Raw genomic sequence first — 23,471 nt, 5'->3', positions numbered from 1 at the left:
TGGAGGCACAGCCCTTATGAAGTGGGACCACAGTCGCCGTGCACCACTCCTTGGAGTGCGTATCCTGAGGTGAGGCTAAGATTAAACAGCTGTCCTAACTGTGGGTTTAATTCCTCGTTGAGTTCATGAAGCACACAGCCGGGGACACCATCCGGTCCCATGGATGCTGTGTTTTTTGCCTTAGTGAGGGCAGTTCTCACCTGGGCGTTGGAGATGTTTGGGGGGCTACAATCCTCTGGAATAGATATCTCTCCTTTTGGGGGGGAGAGGGAGGAGAAGTTTGCACTGAACCTGTCAGCCAGTATGTTAGCAATGTGTGTAGGTTCAGTAATTTTCACATCATTTTGAACTAATTCTGAGCATATCTGGGAGTTTCCTCCTAGGTTTCTAACATAGCTAAAGAAGGCCTTATTTTACTTTCATGAAGGTTTTATGAATTTTAACATTTTTACATTTATAAAATTTTTTTATTAATGAATTACAGTTTTATATATGCATATCTCCTATTTATTGTTTTTAGATACAGAAATATATATTTTTTAAGGAAGGAGTATTGTATATTTTGCACTTTTTAAATCTGTCAATTAGCTTTTGACTGGCTGTTTTACATTGTTGGTAGTATAAATAAAGTTAGATTTTTGAAGTATGCATTCATCTGATGAAGTCTTTATTCTGACAAAAACACATTTTAACCTGTGGGCATTTATGTGTGTACTGCTGCTATGGATAGCTTTATTTGGAAACGGATTTTATTCTGCCTACTGGATGTTTCTTGGTAAGAACAAAAATAGCTTTGTTTTCTTGGAGTTGAGTAGCAGTTGGGCATTTCTGGGTAAATGCTCTGTAGAGTAAAGACTTCCTGTGTTATTTTCTGAAGATGGGTAGGTATGTCTGAGAAGCATAGAGTAGAAACATCTGCATATTGTAAAATGGAAGCTAGATGTGTGGAAGGCTAAAGGTTATTAATGAAGATATTAAACAAGACAGGAACCAGAACAGAACCTTTGGGAATACCTCTGGAGACTAGCAGGAAAAGAGGTAAGGTAAAGGGCCATTTAACAGATTGCTCTCTACCTGACAGCAGTTAAACCACAAAAGAATGAGAGGCTAAGTGAGGGCATCTGTTTGTAAGTTTGCTATGTGACACCAAGTCAAAGACTTTGGACAAATGCAAGAATATGGTGGAAATAAGTCTACCATTATCCACGTCTTTATTATTGGTATCCATGAAGGATATAAGAGTAGTGGCAGTACTGTGGACTGGAAGGAAAACCACGTTGAGTAGGAGTAAGAAGTTGTTGCTGTAGGGTATTTAAGGAGTTGTTTGTGAATGTATTTTTCCAGTATTTCAGAGTGCAGGGGAAAGTATAGCAATAGGACAGAAGATGGACATTCCTTATGAGTTTTCACCTCTATGTAGTGGGGTGATACAGGACTTTTTCCAAAGGCTTGGAATGTATGATTCTTGTATGGACCTATTTATTAGCATTGAGACTGGGTACATTTACAGCATTTGGCAGCTGTTTTTAGGTATTCTGCTGGTATGTTATCAGCAGATGAGGAACACAGTTTGAGCTTGGGTAGTAAGTTCCTTATGTAGGAAGTAGAGACAGGTAAAGGTTGAAGGAGTACAAGAAGGGGTCTGAGATGCAGCAGGGTAGTGAGAGAGTTGTGTTTAGTAAGGACTGCTATACCATGTATGAAATGCCTGTTAAGACTGTGTAGCAGTCCCTAGTGCAGATTTCATGGGAGTTGTCTTAGGATTGACTTTTGTTCCTAGGTGAAGTAATTTATAGACAGAAAACAAGAATTTCTTTGTATTACACCTGTGGTGGTTTTGTATGGTACTGTAATAATGCTTCTTGTCTGTGTCACCTTTTTATGCTACAAAGTTCCCTGAACTTTTGCAGAAATTGTGGTGTTTAATTTGCTTGCCATTCTTTCCAGGCCTTATCTCTTTTATGCATGAGAATTCTGGTATTATTTGCTAGCCAAGGGGCATGGTTAGATTTTACCTTTTTTTTTTTTTTTTTGTTAATAGCTTATCTAGAAATATTTTACTGAATATGAGGACAGAATCATCCATGGAAAGATTTTTTTTAGGATAGACCATTTGATGGCTGATGTGAAGTTATATTGGCTGAAGTTTGAGAAACTACAGGTAAATCTGTAGAGGTATATTTGATCTGGTGAGTTATAAGTCAATATGCGGAAGTTGGTAGGCGGTCATTAAGGAAGTAAGAGTGTTCCAGAGGTACTGTACTTGCTGTGGTCAGAGTTCATTATCCAGACAACTGTAGTGCTATCGTAAGTGGATTTATTATAGTGTGGTGGATTGTTAAGTTGCGTGAGGCCGAACAGATAAATACTTCAAGTTAAGATCTGTCAGCCCTATGGACATCTCCTAATATGATTTTTTTCATTAGAGAAAGTAACAGATATTAACTAGGGGATGTTCTCTAGCATGTCTATGTTATTTTAGGAAGGGGATGTTAAGAACAATGAGACACAGCTGTTAACAGTTATTTAGCCTGAAAAAGGAAATAAGTAATTCAACACTGCTGAATTACACACACACCCACATATATATATATATATATATATATATATATATATATATATATATATATATATATATATGGTGTGTGTGTGTGTGTGTGTGTGTGTGTATATAGATATATATATATATATATATATATCTATGGGTCTACCTGATAACACCGAAATGCCAAAACACCGACAACGAAATAACCAACACGACAAAACCAATAGTTCAAAACACGAAACTTCACATGCCCGACAAACCACAATCCCGGCAATCAACAAAACAAATGCCTTTCCCGAAAAACACACACAACACAAGCACACCAAAAACCTTACAAACCTACACTAAACCTTACATACACAACTATCTATGCACTAACCTTAACCTAAACCCTAACCCTAAGGTCCGTCACTATCGCACACTTACCTTACCCGCACCCTAACCCTAACTCACTTAATCCACCCCTAACCCTTGTCTGTCACTATCACACACTTACCTTACCCACACCCTAACCCTAACTCACTTAATCCACCCCTAACCCTCAAGTCCCTCACTATCGCACACTTACCTGACCCGCACCCTACCCTAACTTCCGTCACTATCACACACTTACCTTACCCACACCATCACCCTAACGTCCGTCCCTATTGCACACTTACCTTAACATGTCAGTGTTCTCAGCGGCGGGTTTCTCAACTTTCAATCTTCTCCGTTGGCGGTCTTCCAGTGTTGGTGTTCTCATTGTCGGCGTTGTGGACTTTCGGCGTTTTCAGGTAGACATACACACACACACACACACATATATATATATATATATATATATATATATATACACACACACACACACACACACACACACACACACACACACATATACATTCAGGCATATATCATCATCATCATCTTCTTTCGGCTGTTCCCATTAGCGGTCGCCACAGCAGATCACCTGTTTCCATTTCTTCCTGTCCTCTGCATCTTGCTCTGTCACACCAACCACCAGCATGTCCTCTCTCACCACATCCATAAACCTTATCTTAGGCCTTCCTCTTTTCCTGTTACCTGGTAGCTTCATCCTTAACATCTTTTTCCCAATATACTCAGCATCCCTCCTCAGCACATGTCCAAACCAAAGTAATCGTGCCTCTCTGGCTTTGTCTCCAAACCTTCCAACCTGGGCTGACCCTCTAATATACTTATTCCTAATCCTGTCCACCCTCGTCACACCCAGTGCAAATCTTAACATCTTTAATTCTGCAAAAAAAACAAAACTCTGAGCAGCAAAGTAAGGAAGACACGTACAGAGTAAAGGTTAAGCGCTTTTCGTTTATGAATAACACAAACTTCTTCAGACAATATACAAATTTAAAAAAGTTATCTTAAATACAAGTGAAAACCAACAATTAACCAATCGGTTGAATTTTAGGAACAAACAGTGACGCCCATTTTTAAAAACACATACCATAAAACACTAAGTACTTAAAATCATTAAACAATTTTTTCAACAAATACATATGTATGCATGTTACAAAATTGTACAAAATCTTGTAATGTTACACTATAAAACTAAGTGTACCAGCCTTTGATAGCAATTTAGTCGAAAACAAAGCATTTACTGCATTTTTTCTGTCTGTTTGCAAAAAAAAACAAAAAAAACAAAAAAAATACTTCTCCTTTCCTAAACTTTCCTAGCTAATTGTTCCAGTGATCAGATTTTGCTGATCCCTGGGCTTTGTATTTGGTTTCTGTGTTCCTCCATTTTCTTGTGTGGCCAGAGGTAGTTTCTTTACTCACCAGTGGGAGTGGTTAGAAGCAGCAACTAGTAATTCATTGGCCATTTCCTGTTTTTTCCAGCCCCCTGCTATAAAGCACGCGTTAGCGCGGAGTTGCCACTGTTGCACACAAGAGCAGCGGCGGTTAAACTATTCGGGCTACCTAAATTCCACTCTTCAAATTTTCCCTTATAACTACCTTCCTCGAACTGTATTGCTGATCTAACCAGCGTATCCTATAACTAAAAAGTTCATCTCTACTTGACTCCCAAGTAGACTATACTCTATCTCTAAAGCCTAGCACTTGCTCCTACAGTACTTGCACCTTGATAAAGCACTTTTATTAGAGATAGTACCCCACCAGCCTAGAACCCACATCCCTCGGAGTCTTTTGTAAGTTTTTTTATCTATTACTTCTAGCATGTAGAGGGATCAGTTGCTAGTGTCCTCTCCTGCTCAACTGGTGAACCTGGGAATATTGAGGCAATGTTACAATTGCCTCATGTACTGAACAATCCTCTCCTTCTCCCACAAAACACAAATACATGCGAGAGATGCAACTATACGGCCAAACTGGAGGCTGAGCTCTCTCAACACAGGACTGGCAAGACCAGACAGGAGGAGAAGGAAAACACACACACTACATACCCAGTCACACATAGTACCATTACAACTTCAAATCATACACATAATCACACAAAGACATACTCGGAGGCTCTGATCAAAAATCTACCAAAACAGCAGAGGCCACCAAAGCAGACACCCAAACAACTACCACCTCAGGACCAAACACATGCAGCACATAGACCACACAGTCAGAGTGTCAAACAGTCACAGCCCTTAAGGCCAAACACAATGCCAGACACACTCGTCATTGGTGACTCCATAGTCAGACACACTGACGTCCCGCTCACCAGACTGAGTAAGGAGAAGGTCACAGTAAGTTGCCTGTCGGGCGCTAGAATCCGCCACATAACGCACGCACTCAGGTCTCTCAACAGCAGGTACAAGTATGACTCGGTCATTGTCCACGCTGGTGTCAACGACCTGAGACGTACCTCCTTGGACTACATGAAAAGAGACATTGAGGAGCTCTCTGATTATGTAGCCCAAGCAGGTATGACCCTGACCTTGAGCAGTATCCTACCTTCACCTAGAATGATGCCACAATACAGTGATAAGATGATCAGCTTTAACAATTGGCTTAAATAGTGGTGTCATTCAAAGGGGATCCAATGTCTGTCTGCCTGGGATGACATGCTGGACAAGCCACGCTGCCATGGCGGCGGCTTGCACCTGTCACCCCTGGGCTTCCGGATATTGGCAAAGGCTCTTGCCACCCCCATAGTGCCTTTTTTAGGCAAGGCTCAAATTCTAAACCTACCATCCTAGAACACAAAAAAGGAAAAAAACTAAGGGTAATGCTGCTCAATGCCAGAAGTCTCAATCTCAAGATGCATGCACTCGAGGCCCTTCTCAGTATGGAGAACATCAATGTCTGTGCTGTGACAGAAACCTGGTTCAAGGCTCCTGAGAGCACCCCAGCACTATCAGGTTTCACCTCATATCATGCGTTCCGGCCCCAAAATCCGGACAACACCAAAAAATGAGGGGGGTGTCCATATTCATAAAGGACACCCACACCTCAAGGTTGGTGGCAACGCACGATGCATCGGAGACCATCCAGGTGCAATTAACCATAGGCAAGACTGCTCTGCAATTTGTAGCATGTTACAGGCCACCCTCTCAAACTCAGGATCCTCACATGGCCTTCCTGAAAACACTGGAGGGGATAAATGTATCTCCAAACACCATCATACTAGGTGACTTCAACTACCCTAATATAGACTGGGAACACTACTTAAGCCCAAACTCTCTAGCCCAAAGTTTCCTGGAATTCATAAACTCAAATGCCATGGAACAACTAGTCACCATCCCCACAAGAGGAGAAAACATACTTGATCTCATCATCACAAACATGGGTTCACAATGTTCAACACCGGAAGTATACCCCTCACTGGTGAGATCAGATCATAAACTAATCTCGCTGGAGGTCCTCATCCCGCCCCAACCTGAAATAAAAAAGACCACAGTGAAAGACTTCTCAAAAGCAGACTTCACACTTCTAAAAACTAGTGTGGTCTCCTTTAAGGCCCCTGAGCCAGTGGTAAACACTATTCAAACCGCTGAATCACTTACAAATGCCTTCTACCAGCACCTACAGGACTGCATGAATCAGGCAATCCCAAACAAAACTAAGACTCTTTGTACAAAAGGTAAGCATCCAGTCTGGTGGACCCCAGCCATAAACAAGCTCTACAACAAAAGGAGGAAGCTACTACAAGATAGAGCAAAATCCTTGAAAGGTAAGACACCTTTGATCATTATAAGTAAAAAACTAAGAGCTCTCATAAAATCATCCAAGGCTAATTTTGAGAGAAAAATCGCCAAGGACACAAAGACAAGCCTTATCTGCAAAGCCATGGAGAGGATCATAATGGAACTCATAAATAAAGACATAGGGAACTTGCAGACTTTGGATCCAACCCAGTTTGGCTTTGTCAAAGGCAGATCATGCCTTTTAAACTTGGTTGACTTTTTCGAAACAGTCACCAAAGCCATTGATGAGGGAAAGGCAGTCCATACAGCCTACCTCGACCTGGCAAAGGCCTTCGACACAATACCCCACTCAGGTATCATCGAAAAACTCATCAGCTTGAATGTAAACCCATACATCACAAGATGGGTTGCAAACTGGCTAAGTGACAGAACCCACAGGGTCATAGTTGCTTTAGCCATGTCAGACTCAAAGCCTGTCACAAGTGTATGCTTCTTAACTGCATATAAATGCTCATAAATTCGGTTTCGTAACTTTCTTTCAGTCTTGCCTACATAGTAAGCAGGACAAGACTGGCATAAAGCAAGGTACACAACCATTGTAGAATTACAGTTGTTTCTCAATTTTAAAGAATATTCATAGTTATTAACAAAGAATCTATTGGATTCTAAAATGTGGGCACAGTAATTACAGGATTGACATTTGTACATTCCTGGTGTTCTAACCATACTGACTTTGTTGTTTTCACAATATTCTTTTAAATTCTTGCCTCTTTTATAAATCACTACTGAGCATTCACCTACACTTAAAAATACACTGTTATCACTTTTAAAAATGTTCCAATTCTTTACTAGAATTTTAAAACAGTCACTGCTGTTTAAATTAAATGATGTTATAAATGAAGTACTGAACAAATTAGTAACAGAAGTAACTACTGTTGTAGTAAGCGTAGGTGAGCCCATAGATTTATTTAAACTAGGGGTGTAGAAACGTGACTGACGTTTAGTCGCCACTTCATCTATAAGTTCATCAATAAGAAATTCAGGATACTCACGGCAAAGAAACATTTCTTTGATGAACTTACACTCGTTATGAAAGACATCGTCCACAGTAATAATGCGGGCAGCTCGAACAAGTTGGCCCTTAATAACAGACCGCTTTTGATGTCGAGGATGACAACTGGAAAAGTGTAACACAGAGTTACAATAGGTGTTTTTTCTATAAATTGAAGCTGCCCACATATTACGTGTGGTGTCTTTTGTTAACAAAATGTCTAAGTAAGCAATGGATGATAAATCAAAAGTATGTGTAAAGTTCAGAAAAGAAGTAGTAGAGTTAAGGTATTCAACCAGCTGAAAACTACAAGTTGAGTCCCCATCTAACAAAATAAAAATGTCATCGAGGAACCGTGTATAGAAGATAATACGATCCTTAAATGTACAATTATGATGTATAAACAAGTTTTCCCAGTGTGCCATAACCATATTGGCTACACTGGCACCACAAGGTGAGCCCATGGCAACACTGATTTTTTGGAGGTAGAAACCTCCTTCAAAGATAAAAAAGTTGTTATCCAATATTAAATCAAGAAGTTCAATCACCATGGTTACATCACTGGCAACACACCCTTGTTGTTTTAAGATTTCACTAACCCAATCTAGAGCTATGTCATTGGGAATACAGGTGTATAAGTCTTTCACATCGATCGTTAAAAAGTTAAAGCTAGGGTTAAATTCTAAATCGTTAATATTCTTCAAAAACGTCCAAGAATCCTTGCAAATTTGTTTGATGTTAACTAAATATTTTTGTAAAATAGAATCAACTACTTTAGCACACGCATATATTGGGGACCCCCTACTGTCCACTAATGGTCTCATAGGAGGATCTGTGAGATCCTTGTGGATCTTGGGTATCCCAAACAAGCAAGGAAATCTTGGGTAAGAAGTTAACATGTAGTCGTACATACTTTGGGTAATTCTCCCTTCAATAAACATATCTTCAATAGTATTCTTAATCAAGTTATAAGCTTTATTAATTTCAGAGAGGGAACTTTTAGCATAGGAAGCGTAATTCAACAAGGTCAACATCCTGTTAGAATAGTCGCTATTATCAAAAATAAAAGCTCCTCCTCCCTTATCAGGTTTACATACCCTAATGTCATTAACCTTTAGGAAATCAAAGCACTCTTTCTCTTTAAGATGTTCAGCACTGTTAAAGCTCCTAGGCCCTGATAGATTACGAATATCAAGTTCACATATTTGTTCGAACAATTTAAGTAAAGGGTGTAGTGGCGGATTAAAGGTGCTAGGTATCCTGAACTGGTTAACCTCGCTGAGTATAGAGTTACCCATAATCAAGTTTAAATTCAGTTTTCTAGTAAAAAGTTTTAAATCTTTGATAGTTTTAGCAATGTCAATTTTTTGTGGTGGAACATATGTATACCCTTTAGACAATAATTCAATAAGATCAGATGGAATAAACACTTGTGAAAAATTATACACTGTAAAATCCCCTTTAACATTGTAGAGTAGAACAGGTTTATCACATTCACAAGAAAAACTTTCATTAGGAACTAGTATAGCAGGGTGATCTACATCATTTCCATTATTAATCCTTACTAATCCTGTCCACCCTCATCACACCCAGTGCAAATCTTAACATCTTTAATTCTGCCACATCCAGCTCAAACTTCTGCCTTTTTGTCAATGCCACTGTCTCCAACCCATATAACATAGCTGGTCTCACTACCCTCTTGTAGACCTTCCCTTTCACTCTTACAGGTACTCGTCTGTCACAAATCACTCCTGACACTCTTCTCCACCCACTCCATCCTGCCTGTACTCTCTTCTTCACCTCTCTTCCACACTCACCATTACTCTGAACTATTGACCCTAAGTATTTAAACTAATCCACCTTCGCCACCTCTACTCCTTGCATCCTCACCATTCCTCTATCCTCCCTCTCATTCACACACATATTCTGTCTTATTCCTGCTGACCTTCATTCCTCTTCTCTCTAGAGCATATCTCCATCTCTCCAGGGTCTCCTCCACCTGTTTCCTACTCTCACTACAGATCACAATGTCATCTGCAAACATCATAACCCACGGGGACTCCTGTCTGATCTCGTCTGTCAACCTGTCCATCACCATCGCAAATAAGAAAGGGCTCAGAGCTGATCCTTGATGTAACCCCACCTCCACCTTAAATGCATCTGTCACTCCCACTGCAGACCTCACCGCTGTCACACTACCCTCGTACATATCCTGTACCACTCTTACATACTTCTCTGACACTCCTGACTTCCTCATACAATACCACAACTCCTCTCTAGGCACCCTGTCATATGCTTTCTCTAAGTCTACAAAAACACAATGCAACTCCTTCTGACATACCTTTCCATCAACACTCAGAGGAAGTTGAATATAGCAGAGCACTTCCACCAGCATTTTTTACTGGCTGGTAAATTCTGATGATGTTATAACCACTGGGTCTTTTATGTGAGGTTAAAACCAGGTTTCAGTAATGGCTAGAAAATTCAGTGAATAATGGGACATCCAACAATGACGTTATGCAATTTTGTTATACATGCTGTAGATAATGAAAGAGACCAAGTAAAATTTTTTTTGGGGGGGGGGCTATAGAGGGGTAAGGGCACGTGAAGCACTGTTTTTAGCTCTGCTTCATTTTAACATTTCTGATAGGATTTTTACTAAAAAAAAACTCAAACAGAATCTTTCAAAACTTGATGGATTTATAGTTGAACATCAGCTGAAAGATTTACTGGAAAAAATAATAGGTTTGAAACTCTTTTAATTGCTTTTTCCTGTCAAAAAACTAGGAAGAACCAACCGTCTCAGAATGAACCCCTCTAAACCCAGTGTACAGGACAGTGCTATAAAAAATGACATAAAGGCTATACTAAGTAAAATCAGTGAGTTATCTTTAAAGACAGATAAATTAGAAAGCAACAAGGACAATTTTAAAGAGGAATGTAAAAAACAAGTTGAAGTGATGACTGAATCTCTCAAACAACAATCCCTACAAATCTCGAGTATTGAAGATACCTGATTTGATGGAAGATTACTTGAAAATGAGAATAACACTGAATTTCTTCTGAAACTAAAAAACTTATTCCTGGAAAAAATAGAAGATTTATAGAAACAATCTAGAAGGAATAACATCAGGATTTACAGGATTCCTGAAAAAGAAGAGGCAGACAGTACGAGTCAATTTCTTAATACCCAGTTACCTAAAACTTTGAATCTGCCTGAAGCTTTTTCCTTTGGTATCAAAAAAACACATAGATCACTTTCTAACTCATCGTAACAAAAAAAAAAAAACCTTCACCAAGGTCAGTGATCATAAGAGTTTCCTCAAGTCAAAATAAAGATTTAGCTGCATCGACTAATTATCCAATTAAAATTACAGAAAATACTTAAGATTTGACAACAACTATTCAATATTAGTGATGTCAAAGAGAAAAGCATGTATGCCACTTGTTAAAAGCTTAAAGAAAAATAATACTAAATTACAAATCTTGTTTCCAGTAAAAATAAGGATTCACCTTCTAGAAGGAAAGAAGGAAAGAATATGTTTAATACCTCAGAAGATGTAATGGACTTTATACAAAAAAATAGAATCCTAGAAAAAAACAGAAGAAATGGACTGAAATCTATCAACTTCTTTGAAGACAAATACAACAAGAGCTTTTTAAAATGATGCATACTAAAAATGTGGCCACACTAATATGAATCAGGAGCATGAGCTATACGTTGTTAGTTTAATGGAGAGTTTGACAGGTAGTTTGCTCATCTTTTTTAACAAACTAGGAATACATTATTCCACAGTAGACTGTTTTAGGGTTATATCATTAGGTAATTCTTTATTTGTTTCAAATGTTTTGTCCATAGCTGAAGATTTCATATTGTTATATATAAAGTATACAATACATTATGTACAGAAATGTGATTTAAGTATACCTGTGTTTTTTTTTTTGTCTTTTATATAAATGTCTGACTTTAAATTCATACATATTAATATTAATGGACGGAATAATTCAGTAAAGGGGGGAATCTGTTCAAATACTTACAATTACATAAAGCTCAAATAGCATTTCTACAGGAAACACATTTACTTACTAAAGATGTAAATAAACTTTCACTCAAGAATTATTTGGTTTTAGCAGGTTCTGGCTTTCAAACTAAAAGAAGAAGCACCAGCAATGCCTAAAGTAAAAGATACCTATGTTGATAAAAATGTTAAGTTAAGCAATGGTATAATTGAGTGGAACAGAAAACTATATACACTGGTGAACTCTTACTGGATTCTAGGGGTTTGAGCTAATGATGCAAAAAAATACTTGGATATTATAGCCTATTACAAGAAAGGTGAAGTCATAATGGCTGGTGATTTTAATTGCATTTTATCAGACAAAGATTCCACTGCAGATAAAAAGCGGAGAATCACATATTCAACCAAACACTTCAACTTCATAAATCTGATGCATTTAAAGGATATATATGAGCTGAGGGACACAAACTTACTTCAGTTTACCCATTATTCATATAGACATGGAACACAAATAAATACTGATACAATTTTTGTCTTATACAATCTGTTATGACATATCACAGAAGTTACAATAGTTTCAGGTTCATTATCAAACAATAATTCTATAATCTTCATTATTTTAAAAGCTGACAACTTCATACACCACTGGTAATGACCAGCATACATTATTAAAATAAAAGGATTCAATAATTGGTATGTGAAACAGATAAACACATTTCTAGAAATAAATATGAATGGTGAAGTATCTGACATTGTAATCTGGGATTCACTAAAGGCTTACTTAAATGGAAGAGTTGCAAGCTGGTATATTAGTAAACTAAGAGAATGGGACAAAGAAGTGAATATACTACAGGCCAAAATAGACACTCCAAAGTTGAATCTAAAACCAAATGACATTATCAGTCAGCCTGAACTTAAAAACTTAAATACAAAATATGTTGAAATTCTAAATCAAAAAGTTTCAATAAACCTGGAAAATCTAAACTTCAGGTGTATTCATTAAACGCTTTAGGCTTGCAATAACTTGCTCTTAGATCAAAGAAAATGAATAAACTAAATCATATCAAAGAAATTGTAACACATATAAATAATAAAAAAGAAATAAGAACAGATATTAAAGGTATTCTTGAGGGCTTTAAAATATTTTATGAAAATATAAATAATAATACAAATAACCTAAATAATGATGATATAGTTGAAACTTTTCTTAGGGAAAATATAAATAAAGAAATACTAAGTAAACAAAAAATGATATACCATTCACTTTAACAGAAATAAAAGATGAAATAAAAAGTAAAAAAAATACGGGACCGGGCTTAGATGGTCTTATACCAGAACTATATAAAATACTACCAGATGATGCAAAAAAATATTAGATAAGGTCTATGGAGAAATAAAAACAACTGCCAAAGTCCCCCATCATGGAAATATTCCCTTATATCACCTACTTTAAACCAAGATAAGGATTCTACCAAGTGTTCATCATACAGACCCATTTCACTTTTAAATGTGGACTACAAGATGTTCATGTCTATTTTAGCTAACAAAATTAATCTACTTATACATAAACTAATTAACAATGATCAAACTGGGTTTATTTTAAATAAACAAGTACAGAACAATATAATAAAAATACATACATTAACAGACTATACAAATAAAAATATAAAATAATTTTGTATCATAAGTCTGGATTTAGATAAGGCTTTTGACTCAGTTAATTGGTTGTACCTGTTTAAAACAATTAAAGTGTATAATTTCTCACCTCAGCTAATTGCATTAATTTCTAAGTTATACAATAATGGTTGTGCTTATGTTAAAATAAGTTCTTTTTTTCTAATTCCTTTAAATTACAAAAAGGGACAAAACAAGGCTGTCCACTATCACCTTTACATTTTGTACTAGCTATAGAACCCTTTGCTAATAGTATTAGATCATTACTGGTATCAAAATAAAAGATTTCAAACAAAAGATTCCAACTCTTTGCTCAAGATATTTTACTAACAATAGGAAATATAGAGAATTCAATAGAACATATAATTAGTTATATGAGTCAGTTTGAAGAAATCACGAACTTAAGATTTAATTAATATAAAACAAGTACATTATTAATTAATAAAACATTTAAAAATTCATACAAAAATATTCTAACTTCAATTGGAATAGCAATCAAATTAAATACATTAAAGCAACAAAGGTCTTGTCTCATATACACACCACTGTGCCCTGGAACTAAGTAATCGAGACACAATCCAAAAAAAGCGGGCGCAGTTAAGGCAGAAGTCAGTATAAAAGCAAAGGTCTTTGTAGGTTAGACTTCTCAATTACACAGATGTTAGATTTCAAATAGAGCTTGCATGGATCCAGGTGCTCTACAATTCAGATTAACTAATTTGTTGCCAAAAGTTACCAGTCACTACTCCACCAAACCATAACTTGAATTCAAATCTCGTTACAAAGGAAACAAGCGTAGGGTGGAGCTGTGTAAAACAGGTTTATTTAATTCCCAACGGCAAGCTCTTTCAACCTCAGTCTTCCTTAGGCCAATACAATTAACACTAAAATACATGTATTTATATACTAAAAGGTCCATAGTAAATGTGATGTCACATCCTCTCAAAATGAGCAATTAATACATATATTAAAATTTTAATTAAACTCTCATATTTGAGTATTAAAAATATATCATACGCTATACACTTCAAGGCTGTGCATTTATATGTAAAAAATATTTGCGTATACAGTTCATTAAAAACAAAAATTTTATAAACTTACAGGTAATGCCAGGAAACATATGCCGTACTACTTGCTACAGCAACTGAAACACACCTGTGTTCAAAAATACTAGTATATCAAATCGCTAGTTTACAACTCATAAATAATACTAGCGACTTCATACTATAATTCTATGCTACTACTATTTATCAAATCTAGATTTAAAAAGGTTTTATACAAAAAATCGCTAATTTGCAGAAGACGCATGCCCAAATCTAAGGCATTAATTGCCTTTAACAATGTATATACAATGTATATTCATGTCGTCTTTCATACACAAATACTCTGAATTATTCTTAAATTTCATTATTCTATACTTAAAATTCACAAAAGATAGACACTATTTTACAAATACACATGCCTAAATAAAAAACTGCTATAATAGATACATTAAAAGGAAGATATATACAATATGTATTCATATGGTCATTCATAGACCTACTATACATCCATGAACACTCTAAAATACATTTACATTTCCTTTTTCTGTGTTTCTATTCACTGAAAGGAAATAGAAACATCAAAACGTAAAAATCAACAGATACATCCACCCATGCTATTGCAAATAAAATTATACATGATTAACATTAATCATTCTATATGCTTGTCACAGATCAAACTTGCAGTACTGGCTACCTCATCCTATATACTATTACTATTTCTATAAATCTACAGTCCAAAATGAACAAAGTTCATGGAACGACCCTACATGATTATGATCAAGGCAGTTATTACTTAGCCATCTAGGGCCTCTAGGTAGAAATAAGACTGTGTCACAACTATATACATATATGTGCAAAATACATATGTGTGTATAACATAAAATGGTACTTTGATTACTAAGGCCTAAAGGGCAATGCAATGCCTAATAATTCCTCTGAACAAAAGTGGAGGGAGTAGCGAGGAGTAGAATTATAAAATGGGTGTGTCACATGAACAACTATATACATATATGTGCAAAATACATATGTGTGTATAGCATAAAATGGTACTTCGATTACTAAGGCCTAAAGGGCAATGCAATGCCTAATAATTCCTCTGAACAAAAGTGGAGGGAGTAGCGAGGAGTAGAATTATAAAATGGGTGAACTCCATAGGCCCTAGAGTATATATAATCAATACATAGAATTTTTTAAAACCATTTTTCTTATAACTTCCTGGCTTTCAATATAGGTTTAATAGATACCCTATCATTTAGTCCTGGGTCACGATCAGCCCTAAGTCTAATCATCCATTTGGCCTCTTTCTGTTCAGTTTGATTGGAGATGTCACCTCGTCTAATAGTAGGTGGATTAATTTCGATAACTTGGAACCTAAATCTGTGTTCAGCAGAAGTCCCATTAACATGTTTAGACAATGCATTGCATGTGGATGCTGTTTTAATCTTATACAGATGTTCCCTAATTCTGTCTTTTAATTTACGGTTCGTTTTCCCCACATAGAATGCTGTGCAGCATATGCAGGTTGCTAAATAAACTACATTTTCTGTTTCACAAGTTGCTGCTGTAGAAAATATATACTCCTTTTTACTGACAGGATGAAAAAAGGTATTATATTTCTTTATAAAGCTACAGTATCTACACCTACTACATTTTTTAGTCATCCCTCTAGTTTCAATATTCATTAAGGCATTTACTCTATTAGGCCCACATAGCATTCTATGTAAATTTAATTTATTTTTATAAGTGAAACTGGGTTTTTCACCTATAATACTTGATATTTTCGGATCAGTTAATAATATATCCCAATATTTCCTATAGATGTACTTAATACTTTTTACATCTTGTGTATAATAAATGGGTACCCTGATCTCATTACCCTTCTTTGCGGTTAACTTTGTCTCATTTAATTTACCATTCACCTCTGCAAAGTATGGTTGTGCTCTGCCTTTCCTCAGTTCTTCTAATCCCTAGAGGCTAGCTTCTATTTCATCTAGACTATATGATCTTGTCAATAATTTTGTTTTTAATTCATTAATTTCTTTTTCAAAACCCAGATTATCTGAGTTCAGCCAAGATGCCCTCATCGCTTGGCCTTTAATAATATTACTAAAAATGTGCTCTGGGTGCATACTACTTCGATGTAAAAAAGTGTTGCGATAGCAACTTTCCTGTATACACCTGTGTTCAAGCAGCCATTTGATAATCTTTCGACATATACATCGAGGTATGGTATAACATCCTGTGATTTAACCATGGTAAACCTTAGGTACTCTGTAGCTATATTCATTTGGTTGAAAAACTCTGATAATTGGGTGTCATCACCCTTCCAAACCAGGAACAAATCATCCACAAAACGTGTATAAAATAATACTTTTTCTTGAAAGTCACATGTTTGGAACAAATATCTGTCCTCCCAGTCTGCCATAACTAAATTGGAGTAGCTATTGGCACAAGAAGTGCCCATAGCTATGCCATCTCTCTCTATATAAGTCTGGCCATTAAATGTAAACACGTTATTAATGAGCACTATTTCCATTACTTCACAAATAACTTGAATCTTACTCTGGGTACATGTACCATCCCTTTCTAAACACCTACTAATACAATGTATACCCTCATTATTTGGAATCATGGTAAAAAGTGATTGTACGTCAAGGGTAACCAAATAATCCGTATGACTCTCATATGTTTTTGATACCTTATCATATAGCATGATCAGGAACTGTTTAGTATCTTTCAATATATAATCATGTTTATTTACAATTGGTCTCAACAAATATTCAAGATATAATGAAATGGGTTCCGTGATCCATCCATTTCCAGCGACTATAGGTCTCATTGGGGGGTCAATTTCATGTTTATGGATTTTTGGAATACCTTGTATACATGGAACGGTAGGATTTTCAACAATAAAATATTTGTAAAGTTCTTCATTGATTTTACCTTCATTAAACATGGTTTTCAATCTATCCATAACTCTAACTATTATTCTATTTACTATAGTTGTATTGATCCTTTTATAAAAACTACCATCATTTAACATCGTACATATGCTAGTGATGTAATGATCCATGTCCATTATTACTGTTGGACCCCCTTTATCCGCTGGTCTAATCATAATACTTCTGTCATTTTTTAAATATTTAAGAGCTTTCCTTTGTGCAGGTCTAAGGTTTCCATACCATTTCTTCCCTTTATTAACTCTTTCATTCTCATATAATTCTTGTTCCACTAGTTTGGGAAAAGCCTCTACTAATGGATGTAAGTTAGGCATGTATGTACTAGGTTTTCTAAATTTATGTTGTTCCAATTCATGGTTACCAAAATCAACCTTAATCTGTAAATTCCGTGCAAATAACTTCAGGTCAGTCACACTTTCTGTAATGTCACTTTTAGTGGACGGGATAAATGTTAGTCCCTTTTCTAATACATAACATTTGTCTGTAGATAATTCTCTCTTAGAGATATTCCATATCAGGGGTTCTTGGTCCCTTGCCATATTTTCTTGAGCATGGGCCCTATTTGTTTCTGATCTGCTGGTCTTTTCTTTTGTCGCCCCCTGCTCATGGAGCGTGCCCTCACCCCTCCACCCCTCCATTGATCTGCAATTGGGAAAGGGGTAGATCGATTAAAACTAATTGTAGGTGTACCATCTATAGTTTCACTGACTACTCTACTCTTACTCTTAGATTTATCTCTAGTCACGCTATTGCTTTCATCTACATGTTCACAGATATCTATTCTAGTGTTGGCATCTTCATAAACTGAAATGTTGTGTACATTACTCACAGGGGATGCACCATATTCATTTGCCCCATCATTATGGATCATAGTTGTGGTCACAACAACATTTTTTTTTCCAACATTACACAAGTCATTACTGACTGTTTCAGAATTACTTACAACAATATCTTTCTGAAACTCATTAATTTTATTTACATGTAATGTATCATTTCGACTTTTTAAAAGATTTCAAACAAAAGATTCCAACTCTTTGCTCAAGATATTTTACTAACAATAGGAAATATAGAGAATTCAAAAGAACATATAATTAGTTATATGAGTCAGTTTGAAGAAATCATGAACTTAAGATTTAATTATAATAAAACAAGTACATTATTAATTAATAAAACATTTAAAAATTCATACAAAAATATTCTAACTTCAATTGGAATAGCAATCATATTAAATACATTGTCTAAGAGTAAAGAAATGATATAAACAAACTTTTAACAGATTGTTGATAAAATTTTAGGTTTAGTCAAAAATTGGTGCAAATTATTTTTTTACCATGGAGGAATGATTAATGCTTATTAAGATAGTAATTCTCCCTAAAATATTATCTGTCTTACAATCTTTAGTACTATCTGCACCAAAAAAATAATGAGGATAAATAATATTCTACTTAATTTTTTTGGCAATCCTAATAAACCAAGAGTTTTCTTTAATTGGCAGAGAAAAGACTGGGATAATGGTGAACTAGAATTCCCTGATATTCAATTGTATGCTACTTCAACAACTGTAAAAGTTATAGAGTTGTGGATGAATTCATCTCATGATTCAAAATTGAAACAGATACATTAAGAAATATTATTAGTAAATAATAAATATATCACAACCAGTCATAAACAAATAATATCTAATAGTTTTATCTGGTTATCAAAAAGATTTTTGTGTAAATGGAATTATATACTCTTTTCAAATTCTCTATTTAAATGACATCATTTCATCTTTCCAAAAGTTCACATATTCTAACCACTGCATTAAAGAGTTAATATTTTCTATGTTTACAGTTGCATATACAAATAACTGCATAGAAGCTCATAACTTCAACTAAATGCTAGCAATGAAACACAAAGTAACTTAATTTACTGGCATCAATTCTTAAATGGTGCCGGTACATATATATATATATATATATATATATATATATATATATATATATATATATACACACACACTATTGAATTAAGATCCAAAATACAATCAACATTCTGAGAATGGGTTAATTTTACAGATATTTTGAGACTTGGTGAACACAGAGACAAACACGATATTTAACCTAGATAAGAAATTGTTCCCCAAATTATTGGAATTCTTAACAAATATCAATAATATTGCAATGAAAATTAATCATATTTATCTCAAATTTGTAAAATTCTTACTTTAGATTTCACATATTTAGACAATTCATATTGGAACTATTCCTCAAAAATTAATAATGAAGACTTCTTTGAGGAATACACAAAAATAATATTAAAATCTACAGATAAAACCACATCTTCATTACATTGGAAAAATTTCACTTGGAAATTCTTACACAGAGCTTTTATCACTCCTAACAAAATTACAATGATGTATAAGTCAAATATAATTAAATGCTGGTGATGTGATTCTGAACTTAAAGCTGACTGAACACATATTGTATATGAATGTGAAGTTATCTTCCCTTTTTGGAAAGAAATGAATAACTTCATTCAAGCTCTATGGTCAGATAGATGTAATATTTCTAAATCTTTAGTTTTATTTCATGCTCCAATTCCTGCGATAATGCCAAAAACTCAACTGCCTCTTCTTTGGTCTATTCTTGATATAGCCAGAAAAGTAATTATTAAAAAACTGGAAAAGTAAAGTCATTTCCTCTAGTGCTGAATTTATTAGTATGACAAAAATTGTCTGCAGTAGTGAATTGCATACTATAATGATGAGAACTTCTAATATTGCACATTCATATAAATCTTGGCTTAAACAAAAAGACTTGCTTAAAAAATGTTAATTATATTTGATATGTATAACTCAGATGCATTGATCAGCTGTGGGCCTATGTAAACAGTTGTTTTTTTATAACTGATTTGTTTATGCATTGTTTTAAAACCAAATTAAAAGAAACATTTAAAAAAGAGACAGAGGTATCATAGGGAAGCATAGCAAAGACAGAAGTGTATTTTTTAAAGGCAAATGTTGTCTTTTGCTTGTGAATGGGATAGTTAAGATGAGAGTTTAGTATTTTATATTTGTAGCAAATGCTTGGAATGCCTTTGAATAGAGACGGTACAACACTAGTACAGAAACTGCAGTTACTCTGGTTTGTGGAATTACGTATTGAAGAAATGATTCCAAGTGGGATTGTAAAGGTTGCCCAATGGGTCAAAAGGTTGAGAAGGATAGGTAGGGTTAGGAATGCCATGACTGTACCAGGGTAAAGGGTTTCTCTGGGGGTTGGTAAGGAGAACTAGAGTAGAGTAGTAAAAACATGGAGAGTGTAGTTTTAGGAGTGCATTTCAGCTGTGCATGCTAGCCATATATAGCACCAGTACTTAATGTACAAGTCATGCAGATGAAGCATGAATGCAAGTATGTTATGTGGTATGTGAATTTTTGGAATACAGAAAGATTAAAGTGATATATTAAGGGTGTTTGGTTTAGGGATGATGGGAGGTGTGAGAAGTATGTGCAGATATACATTTTATAGAGGGTGGTAGCACTTAATGACAATGAACATTTCTTAACAGAGTGGTGAAGGGGATAGATTAGGTGAGTCATCAACAGTGTTAGTGATAGGTGAGAGAGTTGAGAGGGTGAAGGGATGAGTAGAAAGAAGAAGCAAGTAATAGTGTTAAATGATTAGTGGAGTAAGATTGTTAGGTGGTAGAAGGTAATTGGTTGAGGTAAAAGAAGTGGGATTACGAATAGTGCGAATGTAAATAAGGTGGGGTGGATGGGAACTGGGGTAGGTTTGAGAAATAAAAAATCCTGCTGTATAAAATATCCAAATATATTGAAAACTGAAGTTGACAGATGGAAATGAAAAAAAGCAGTAGTTATGTACTTACCTTCACTCTTCTTATGGCATAGGTATGACCAGGGATATTAAACACAGGTTGCCGAATATTTCTCAAATCCCATCCTCTTAAAAAACAATCAACTGCACCTGTTACCAGCAAGTTCTATTGAAAAGAGAGAGAGAGAAAGAGGGAACAGACTATCAGATATATATCAAACTTCTTGCAGAGCACAAAACAGTAATCACGTACAAACGTTTAGGCAAATTATAATATCAAAATCACACAGAAGTAGCCCTGGAGCAGTATTAGGAATTACAAAGGCAAGTGTCATGTAAGAATTTACTGTAAACATGCATCTCAATATTTTACAGCCTGCCACATGGTACAAATTAGTTGTCTAGTACTAGGAAAAGAAGAAAACTCCTCAAGAAATAGATTGTTCAGAGGAGCTTGCCCCCATTCAATCCCACCATTATACATAATGACATTTTTATACAGGCAGTTTGTCTACTGGAGACCAAAGACATTCAACCAAAACTCCTCATAATACAACACCAATGTATAACATTTTAAGCAGTTATTTGCTTAGTTGGTCAATTAATTAATTAATTAATTAATTAATTAATTAATTAATTAATTAATTAATTACCTACCTACCTAACTGACTAGGTAAGTGAGCTAATCAGTTTCATATTTTTCAACCATGACCCAGTCTCATAAATGAGCACAGAAAACAAAAAGTTTGTATAACGCCTACTGACGGAGCAAGCAAAGAGAAAAAAAACATGGTGCAGTTCATCATACAATTCAAATGTTTTTCCCCAAATCATAACTGATAAAATATGCATGCTATATATGTACATGCAATATCCAGTGATATTAAAGAGGCATTAGTTTGCAAAATAAGTACACACAACATTATGAGATACATTCTTAAATGCACAACTGATTATTATATAATTATAAGCTGCATATTATCACATTAGAAAATGTTCACTTTCAATATAAGCAGTGTGTATAACATTTTGAGATATACACTGTCAAATGCACAAATGATCATTATATATTTACAGGGTTGCATATGTGCAGAGGTGTTGTATCAACAGCATATTATGCAATGTCTGAATGACTGTGTACTGCATGAATTGTATTACCTCAAGGTGGACTCAAACCATTATCCCTGTAGTATGTGTATGTGTATGCTTAAAAAAGACAACAGATTTCATTTATTTTTGACTGTTTTATCTTCCTTTCATTTCTTGTGTTGGCAGAAATTTTATTCTTTAAGGCTGGGCCAGTTTTATTAAATGCTTTCTCACCAGTAATCCATATAGTGGATTAATTAGATTCATGCTAGTGATATCACTGTTTTTAAGCAGTAGGCAAAGTCGTTTACTACAAGATCTTTCTTAAGTGGCATGCAGTAATGTAGCTATATTAGTTTGAATAGAAAGCAGTACATAACAATGTCACTCTTCCCGTTATTAAAAGCCAATGCAGTTTAATAGGTCACATTAACGTGTAATACTGCTAGATATGCAAACCTATAGATTGCATTTGTCACTGCTTGAAGTACTTGTGTGTTCCAGCCCAAGTAGAGCACTATTATTGTCAGAGCATATTCTGTTTTAGGGATTTTTTTTTTTTTGCCATAAGCCACTCAACTTCTGGTGTTGCTGTAAGTGATATTTATAACAATCCTTTAGGGCCTTTTGAAGAACATGAAAGTGTTGGATCAGTTATAAGACAGAGACATTTCTATCTGCTCACATTAGGGACCTGATTATTTTGTGCATGTAATGTTTGTAGGGGTGGTGTTTTTTGAAATTTATCTAGGCTTGCAAACAGCATTACACCTAATGCACTGGTGTGCATACAGTTCATTAATGGCAGTCTAGGTAATACTATTTTGAAGATGGCTTGCAAAATTGGGTGCAGATTACTGATTTTTTTTCAGAATTTAATAAAAGAATATCATCTGCACATGGAGTTAGTTTCAAGGTGGATAGACTGAGTGTGATATCAATAAATACCAAAAACAATAGTGGTCCTAAGGCTGAACCTTTTGAGACACCACAAATAATAGTTCTCACATCTGAGACTACTTTATTGATTGCTTCTTGGAATGCTCTGTTTTAAAATTAGCTACACATCCATTTCAGAGCAGTGGTCCTGGTCCAAAGATTAACAGCACTAGTTTATGCAGAAGGAGGCTGTAGTCAACAGTTTTAAATGTCCAAGTCAT

At 35.3% G+C, this 23,471-nt stretch overlaps 1 protein-coding gene across 2 annotated transcripts in view; it reads right to left on the bottom strand.

The window, feature by feature from the left end:
- The window catches only part of PEX7 (peroxisomal biogenesis factor 7), a 1,759,991-nt gene that overhangs the window by 993,206 nt on the left and 743,314 nt on the right, over window positions 1-23,471 (bottom strand). For both annotated transcript variants that reach the window (XM_044076447.1, XM_044076438.1), the window contains exon 7: window positions 21,275-21,388. In XM_044076447.1, the coding sequence (XP_043932382.1) occupies window positions 21,275-21,388 (114 nt within the window). The remainder of the gene's footprint in view (window positions 1-21,274; window positions 21,389-23,471) is intronic.

This window comes from Protopterus annectens, chromosome 1.part1 (genome assembly GCF_019279795.1).
Source record: "Protopterus annectens isolate FY-2018-M chromosome 1.part1, PAN1.0, whole genome shotgun sequence".
Lineage (NCBI taxonomy): Eukaryota > Metazoa > Chordata > Ceratodontiformes > Protopteridae > Protopterus > Protopterus annectens.
Note: the sequence above shows the minus strand (reverse complement) of the source record. Positions and strands in the feature narration are given on the sequence as shown.